Source organism: Octodon degus, unplaced genomic scaffold (assembly GCF_000260255.1).
Source record: "Octodon degus isolate 3935 unplaced genomic scaffold, OctDeg1.0 scaffold00025, whole genome shotgun sequence".
NCBI classification, from domain to species: Eukaryota; Metazoa; Chordata; class Mammalia; order Rodentia; family Octodontidae; genus Octodon; species Octodon degus.
In genome coordinates, this window is record NW_004524601.1 from 4640410 (window position 1) to 4649590 (window position 9181).

The following is a 9181-nucleotide window of genomic DNA, read 5'->3' on the forward strand; positions in this document are numbered from 1 at the left end:
CTATCTATAGCTGGTATCACCTTACAAAAAGATCTCATATATCTTTAAATTTCTCAAAAGTCAAATTGCTCCTTTATTCTTGGGCTCTAGCATGGATGTAGTGTTAGCTGGAATAAAGACAATGTTGATTCTAGATATTTCCATAAGACGTCTTGTCAAATGTTGCATTTTGAAAGGAATCTTTTTTCCCTGCTTAAATTTCTCAGCAGTCCATGTTGACCAGCAGGCTGAATCGATCCATCTATAGAGCACAGGATGGGTAGGTTTAGTAGGATTCTGAAGGGTTCTGGAATTTTTGTAATGGAAAATAAGCATCAGCTTTTACTTAAACACCCCAGTTGCCTAAGCACCTCACAAGAGTTTCTGTGTTTTGAAACTTTGAAATCAGGCATTGACTTTTCCTCACTAGCTATGAAAGATACAGCATTTTCTTCAATAGGTCCATTCTATCTGTAGTGAACATTCTGTTCTTCGTGGAGACACATCACCAATTGCCTTAGTAGACCTGGGCAACACTGCACAGTCTACATCAGCACCAGCTGGCATATTTATGGTCTGAAGACGGCTTCTTTCCTTAAACCTCAAGAAACAACCTCTGTTAGTTTCAAACTCTTCTTCTGCAGCTTCAGCACCTCTCTTAGCCCTCACAGTGTTGGTGAGTGAGGGGCTGGCTGTGGGTGACAGTAGGCCTAAGAACCTTGCTGTGGCTGGTTTGGTCTGCCCAGACCTGTCAGGCTTTGTTCCCATCTGTTATGAAGAGGTGTCACCACCTTGTTATCTATGTAGTCTCCAGAGTGGTGCTTTTGATGTCCTTCAAGGGCTTCCCTCTCTTTCCCAGTTGGGCACCCACTTGGCATAGGGCTCCTCACTCCTGGTTTGTCTTGGCTTTTGGCACACTCTTCTCATTAAGCACAATTCTATTTAGCTTTTGATTTAAAGCAAGAAACCTGCAACTTTCCCTTTAACCTTAATACTTAGAAGTCATCATGAGGCTATTAAGTGACCTAGTTTCAATATTATTGCATGCCAGTGACAGGAAGGGGTGGAAAGAGTTGAGGAATAGGCCATCTATGGAGTAGTAGAAGACAGAGATTGGGGAATGGTCCATCAGTGGAGTTATAGCAGACAGAGTGTGTTGGCTAAATTCATCACTGAGTATGGGTGCAATTTGTGGTGTTCCCCAAATGATTATAACATGAACATCAAACATCACTGAACACACATGACCATGACAGCTCTAGCTGTCATGGAAAAGTATGAAACACTGCGGTTACCAAAAGGTGACAGAGACAGGAAACAAGCATGTTCTGTTGGAGCAATGGCTGTAGAGGGCTCGCTGGACACGGGGCTGCCCCGCCTGCCATGGCTGAGACGGGATCTGCAACGCTCAGCGAGAGCAGCTCCCAGCAGCAAATGTGCGGGCGCCGTGGTGTGCGGGCGCCGTGGTGTGCGGGCGCCGTGGTGTGCGGGCGCCGTGGTGTGCGGTGTCTGGCGTCCGCTTCCCTGCAGAGGCTGGGACTTTAGTGTTGCCCACCGTTACCACCCAAGCCCTGCACGTGGTGCCAGGGCACAGCAGGCCCTCTCTAGACGTTGCTAAAAGAGTAAATGAGTAATTGATGCAGACCCACTTGTTGCTAGTTCTGGGAGGATTCTGAAAACTCTATTGTAGGTGATTGGGCCCTGAAGCCCATGTTAATCCTAGAAAAGTCCTAGGTCTTGATAATTCCTTCTAATGAGGTCAGAGAAGCCTGAAACTACAAGGGGGCTCACACTTCTATTCATTCAACGCGTTTCCTTTCGTAGTGCAAAGTAGCTAACGAGGACCTCGCTAACATAGCAGTGTCTAAGAATGCCTGATGACCAAGTTTGTGCTTTTAGAAGTTACCTGAGCAGGTGGGAGCTTAATTCCCTTAAGTATATACAAGTGTGTTTCCTGTGGCGCTCCCTCACAGCAGTAGTTCGAAAACTCGGTGTATCCAAATTAAAGTTTCAGTTGCCTGGTTCCATAGTCATTTCATTTAAAAATGTCAGAAATCAACCTGGAGATCGTCGTTCACGTTAAGGAGATTTGTGGTACTTGGCCAGCAAAAGAAGACCCGTAAAAGGTTGTAGAATTGTTTCTTTAGTCAGAAAATAGGACAGTAATTCCTTTTCCCCCAAGCTTAGTAAATGTAAATTGTCAAGGGAGGCATTCCAGGCTCAGAATTTCTAGCAGTGTGTTGGTTGGCCTTCCTGTTGCTGGACCAAACACCACCACACCTTAAGGCAGGAAGTTACTTACTCGGCTCATGACTGCGGTGGTCTCAGTCCATGGGCGGCTGCTCCAAGGCAGGAGCAGCATGGGGGGAAGGCAAGGCAGAGCTCCAAGGCAGGAGCAGCATGGGGGGAGGGCGAGGCAGAGCTAAGCCCTCAGTGCATGGCAGCCAGGAAGCAGAGCAGGGTGGCGGTGCCTGAGGGGAGAGGACTTGTAACAGATGTAGAACCTGAAGTCTAGGGGCTGGGGAAATAGCTCAGTGGAAGGAATGCTTTTCTGGCAAGCACAACGGCCAGAGTTTGATCCCTGGTACAGAAAGAAAAGAAAAGAAAGGTAGAACCTGAAGTCTCACCCCCATAGCCCACCCAGACACACCCAGAAGTGTGAGCTGCTCACCCCTAGGTGGGCCTCAGGCCAGTCAGGTGGACGATGAAGTCTTGGTATCACAAGCAGCTTCATGTTCTAGCATCTCATCGTTGTTTCCTGAGAACATAGCTGATTAGTAGCTGGCAGTGGCAGTGCAGAGCAGCACAGTTCCCTCGAGCACCTGCAGGCCTTCCCTTGGCTGTGTGCACTCTGCAGCACGTGTTCTTGGATTGCCTGTTCTGTCCCAGGGTCTGATGGCAACATGTTTCTTGATGGATGGCGGGTTATAAGATGTTCATGTGGTTTTGTGCATTTTTTAAAGAGAATACAAAATAGTTTGAAAAAAACATGTAGAATTCCACTACACAAAATAGGAATTGAACAATGGTTGTTGTGTAATGTTGTCGTCAAATTATTTGTTTAGATTACTAGATATAAGCATGCAAAATTGGTTTTAAAAATGTTATAAGAAATTAAAAAGAAGAAAAAAATTCAGCATGAACTTCTTTCAATAGACCAGCAGAAATGAGCAGTAGTTATCCAAGCCACCCTGCATATATACACACAGATATATCTTTTCCCTTCCTTCTTTCTTTTGTCCTTTCCCTCAGTCCACTTGTTCCTTCCCTTTGAGCACATTCTTTCCCATTCACAGTATCTACTGTCCTTTCAGATCCTACTTACTCTCTCACGTTCTTGCACGGGCGAGGCAATGCGATGTTTGCCCGTGCAGCTCTGAGTTATTGCACTTACAAGTGCAGTCTCTGGTTGCATCCATGATAACATGTTCGTTTGAATGCCATAAAACTGTTGACGTGATATAGCTGTCATGTATGGCAATATAAGTGTCCCATTCTCTGTCTGTCTGTCCATCTGTCTCTGCTGATTTGGGGCAGGGAGGGAGAGAGAGGACAGCCTCCCAGGAACCACGTTAATCACTTCAGATATGTTATCTGGCTTGGTTCTCAGCCCAGCTCGGAGCTCTTATCTCTATTTTAAAGTTAAAGAGATTAAGCAAATGGTCCAAGGTCACACAGGCAGGAAGGAGCAGAGCGTGGGACAGAACGCAGAAATGAGTGCCTCTCCTCATATGAGGAGGTCTTTAATACTGGGAAGGGGGCTTAGTTTCTGGGCCTGAGGTAGCTGCACTTATGTCGTTTTCTTAGATCTGATCTACCTGGGTTTTTGTAACTGCCATTACCAGCTTAAAGGAAGAGAGGTGAATCTGTGCTCATGGTTACAGAGGTCTCAGTCCACGGTTGGCAGCCCCAGGGCAGGAGCTGGGTGGCGCAGGGTGTGTGGACCAACACTGGTCACCAGTTCAGAGTGAGAGAGTGCGGAGGGTGCCTGAGGGGCTGGGGGTGGAGATCTGCAGCTCTTGTTCTGGGTTGTGCCTTTTCAGATTAATAGTGTTCAACTGGAAAATGCTACAAAAGCGCAAAGATTCTGAAATCTGAAACACTCTGATCCTAAGTATTTCAAAGAAGTGCTGCTGCTGCTGCTACCACTGCTAAGAAATTATTTGAATGCTGTCTTTTAGTTTGTTTGAAAATTATACTTAGCAAAGGAAATATGAGTTTTTAAAAACTGAATTTTGTGTGTGTGTGTGTGCAGGTTCTCACTACATAGATTGGATTCATGGTGATCCTCCTGTTTTCAGCCTCCCTAGCGCTGGGTTTACAGGCATGCACCACGTTGGACTGGTCGCTGGCTCAGCGTGCCCCGGGGCAGGGCCAGTGCCGTGTGTGGTGCCAGGGACCAAACCCAGCCTCTGTGAGCTATCTTGCCGGCCCTGTTAAACATTAAAACTAAATGTTTAACCTTTTAGATATCAAAACAGCAATATGGCAAAAAATTATTTTTGCAAGAATAAAACAAATACAGGCCAGCCAGACAGCTCAGCAGATTAAAGCATCTGTTTAGGCATACTCGGAGACTGGCATTCGATCCCTAGAGCGCTGTGTCGGCCCCGCCCCCGGGGCGTGCTGCGACAGTGACAGACTGGGCATGGTGGTGAGCGGCTATAATCCCAGGGTTTGGGAGACTAAAAACAGGAGGATCACTATGAGTCCGATCTACGTAGTGAGACCCTGTAGACCCTGTACTAAATACATAAAATCTATTGTTTGTGAAGTCTTTTTCCTTGTATTGACAATGTAGTTTTTTCTTAAACAAAGAAAGATATACTTTTCCAGTAGATGGCGCTCGAGGAACACTAGTTTCGTTTTTGGATCTGCGTTTATATAAGTTTTCTCTATTGGATTGGTTAAATTGCACATTTAAAATTATAGTTTGAGTCTTCGTGTGTGTATATTCACTGTTTATTTGAAATATAAAACTTAGCAAATAAAATACCCTTAACAAGTTGTGTTCTAAAGGTAAGTTGATCTAATTTTATTGCATATGTTAAATACTTCTTTTATTGAGAAAATAGGTATTAATGATAATTATTTTGCCCTGTGATTAAATTTTTGTATTTCTGAGTTACATTGTTATAATTCAAAGCAAAGCAAGAAATTATTTCTTTTTCTTTTTGGGGATATTCAAAGTACATAAAAATGTTTTAGAGATTCATGCAATAAGAATAAAATTGTTTTGTTTTGTTTTGTTTTTTTGCTGTTCATTTATTTATTTATTTAATTGAGAAACAAGTAGCAGTGAGACAATTTCAAAACTGATTAGTAGGACAGTTTCAATAATAAGTACATTACATATTGTTGTCTTCGTAGTGGTTATTCATAGTACGAGATGCAGACATGATATCCTGTCCAAACACTCTTAGTACAAATCTTTCTTCTCACAGAATTAAGAGAAAGTAGCTGTATGTCTATCCTAACTATTTTGTATGTACAGATACAAAATGGTCCTTCATTTAAGTCCCCTTTTTTGTCAAAGGTTTAAATACAAAAATTTATATTTTTATAAACTGGATTCATGGTGATCCAATTATTTTTTATATTTAAATGTAAAAATTTATATTTTTATAAATTTATAAGTTTAAATATAAAAATATGGAACGCTTCACAAATTTGCGCGTCATCCTTGCGCTGGGGCCTTGCTAATCTTCTCTGCATCGTTCCAATTTTAGTATATGTGAGGCCGAAGCGAGCACAAGAATAAAATTCTTATGTGAAACAATTTACAACTAAAAGTTTTGGTTGATCTTTCAGTCTTAGCTGAATGTGAAAATAAGCTTAACTCGCTGTTATTGAAATTAGTTTTTATTTTAAATAATTTTCTCTTATTTTAATGTCACATAAATTTACTAAAGTGCCCTACTATATTAATCAATACCTAGTGTTTTTTCATATTTGTTATTTGGTTTGGTTATTAAAATTTATATTGCATTTTAATGCCTTTTGGGAAGCATTTTAAAACTTTCTTAGTAAAGAACTTCTTTAGTTTTGTTAATGGTAAACACTGAGTTTGGAATTATATGACCAAGAATAGGCTTGGATGATGTTAATTGTGCATTAAAGGAAATAGGAAGAGAGAACTTTAGCTGGGTGGTGCACGTGTGTAAGCTCAGCACTTGGGCGGCTGACACAGGAGCATCGCTGTGAGTTCAAGGCCAACCTGCACTTCATAGTGAGATCCTGACTAAAAAGAATATATATATTTCAGCTGTATCTAGACAGCATGCTAACATGTCTTTCTACTTTAATATGACTATCCTATTTAAAACCTATTTGTAATAGATATCTAATATATATATTTAGTAAGATTCTTATAAACCAGTGGTTAGTATACAGATCTTCAGAGCAGTCAGTGTACTCTGTTTTTATGAAAAAATGAGGTCTTAGGGCTGGGGAGGTAGCTCAGAGGTCTAAGCACCTGCCTGGCAAGCGCAGTGACCCAGGTTCGATCCACAGTACCGCATGCTGTGCCGGCCACAGAAACTGGGCATGGTGGGGCACTCCTGTAGTCCCAGCACTGGGGAGCCTGAGTCAGGAGGATCACTACAAGTCCAGCAAGGCCCTGTATCAAAAACAAAACAAAACAAATTTTTAAAAAATTAGTTCTTAATATTAGCTGTCTTTATAATTGTTATTTTGAGCTCTGCAACACAAAAGAAAACTCTTTCTAAGCTCTTGATTTTTTTTTTTTTTTTAATGTATTTGGTTGTTGCAAGGTGTCCTTGCGCAGCTCAGACTCATGGTGGTCCTCCTGCTTTCAGCCTCCCCAGCGCTGGGATTATAGGCGTGCGCCACCATGCCAGGACTCTGGCAGACTCATCCTGCCCTCGGGGCAGGGCTGGTGGGTCGTGCAGTCCAAGTCCCTGTGCTTGCCTAAACAGGTGCATTAGTCCCCTGAGCTATCTTGTTTGCTCCTAAGCTCCTGATTTTTTTAAACCACTTTGAAGCAAGCACTCACAGTGGCACTGTGTGTCGTGCATTGCCTCAGACCCCGCATCTGGCTGGCACAGTGTCGCGGGCACTCTGGGAAGAGCCAGCTTGAGCTGCACCCTGGTGGGCAGACGGTGATGTGGCTCTGCAGGTTGCAGCTGACGAAGTCTGTAGAAAGCTTCCCCCCAGCTGTGATAACATTTTGTTACTTTTCAAACTGTGGTTATTAAAAAAGTAGTTTATTAATTTATTATTGTTAAAAATGTATTCAAAATAATAATTTTGATGATTTTTAGAGTACTTCTCAAAGAATGAGAGACAGAAGCTACACCTCACATTTTCTTTTGTCCACCCTTCCACTCAGAGCCTGCCTCTCTCTGCTTCTCTGTCTCTGTATCTCTTGTTCTCTCTGTTTCCAACAACGTGGCTCAGTATCAAGTGGTTAGGAGGCTGGGTAGACCAAATGTTCATCTTAGAATTTACATATCCTTCCTTTGATTAAAAATGTAAAGCCTCAGGTAGATGAATATATGCAAAGTTATTGTCTAATGTTTTTGAATTGAGTGTTTTTTCTTTCATTTTTAGAATAAACACGTTCTGACAGTTGTAACGATTGACAGAATGCTGGAAAAGCTGAAAAAAAGTAATGAGCTTTTGGAACTCATTCTTAAAGGACTGAACGAATATTTGGAAAAGAAACGTCTCTTCTTTCCCAGATTCTTTTTCCTGTCAAACGATGAACTTCTCGAGATACTATCTGAGACTAAAGACCCCACTCGGTAATAACCCAGGGCTAAGTCCATCTGCTTAAGTTTTATTTTTAGAATAAGAGGAATGTAAATAATTGTACACAGTCATGTTCACATAATCACTGTTCTTCAAAAATGCTTTATTATCAACAGTCAACTTTAATGTCCAAAAACATGAATAATGTCATGAAATGATACTTTTTCCTGCATATTTGTGGTTGCCAGGCATACACTATACCTTACCTATTTGTTTTCTGTCTTCCGGTATATGAGCTCCAGGCTGCTGAAAAGGCTGTGAATAAAGAATTTGTTGAACAAATTTATTTTATAGCTTGTGCCTTCAGAGAAGGAGTCATATAGTCCAGACTTTTTAAAAAAAATTTTTAATAGATTGCAAATTGAAAATAAATTATTTACAAGCATAAATGAATATAACAATAAAAATTGTCCCAAATAAAAATGGAAAATTTACAGATCAGTCATAATAATTCACTGTGTCAAAACCAAGAAACTTATATTCATATAATTAGAATTCTCAGAGTAGAAAGGAGTAGGCAACAAATATTTAAAGATTTAAAATTTCTGAATTTAGTTCAACTTATAATACTGCAATTCCAAGAAAAATGAACCTTTTGCACAAGAAATTTAAATAAAATTATACCAAGATACACAAAAATGAAATTGTCCAAAACTTATTGTAAAGAAAAAATCATTGAAGCATATACATAAAAAATATTAGCTACTGAAGAACAAAATTAAATAGCATCTTATTCCACATTAGAAAGAAAATAAAAGACCAAGTGTGTAAGAAACTAGACTAATTAAAGGACTAAAAGAAAAGATCTGTCCTTTTTGAATTTTATACTTAGCAAACATACCTTTGAAAATTAAAAGATTTTCTAGTTATACAAACTTGAAATATTTTAATACCTCCTGAAGTAGCATATAGGAAATAACAAAGAGCATAATTCAAAAGGCAAGAGAAGTTGCAGTATGCTCCTGGATGAACAATAAAAAGCTCTCAAAATGATAGTTATGCAGGACTATATAAAATATATTAGATGAACCCTTATTTAAAGGTCATTGAAGGGCGCTGCTCCTTCCTGCAGCCTGAGGCACGACTGCCATGGCGCGCAGTGTGCTGTACCCCTTGTACCAGCTTGGTGGCCCCAGCTCCGCATATTTCGAACCAACTTCTTCATTAAGCTGGTATGGCCTGGCACGGCCCAGCCTGAAGACACTGTGCAGTTCCGGATCCCCATGGAGATGACCAGGGTGCACCTCAGGAACTATCTCGAATGCATTTACAGTGTGCCTGTGGCTGCTGTGCGGACGTGGGTGCAGCATGGCTCCAATCGCAAGAGGGACCATAGAAATGTGGGGATCAAGAAGCCAGATTACAAGGTGGCCTGTGTCCAGCTGGCCCACGGTCAGACCTGCACTTTTCCAGACCTGTTTCCCGAGAC

At 41.3% G+C, this 9181-nt stretch overlaps 1 protein-coding gene, 1 non-coding gene and 1 pseudogene across 4 annotated transcripts in view; 2 read left to right on the plus strand and 1 right to left on the minus strand.

Annotated features, from left to right (window-relative positions):
- Positions 1-9181, plus strand: part of Dnah7 (dynein axonemal heavy chain 7) — a 268173-nt gene that overhangs the window by 83265 nt on the left and 175727 nt on the right. For all 3 annotated transcript variants that reach the window (XM_023712349.1, XM_023712350.1, XM_023712351.1), the window contains one exon: positions 7552-7745. In XM_023712349.1, the coding sequence (XP_023568117.1) occupies positions 7552-7745 (194 nt within the window). The remainder of the gene's footprint in view (positions 1-7551; positions 7746-9181) is intronic.
- On the minus strand, positions 5626-5732 carry LOC111816042. Its single transcript, XR_002820580.1, has one exon. It is a non-coding gene; the product is annotated as a U6 spliceosomal RNA (small nuclear RNA).
- LOC105741824 lies at positions 8842-9179 on the plus strand (annotated as a pseudogene).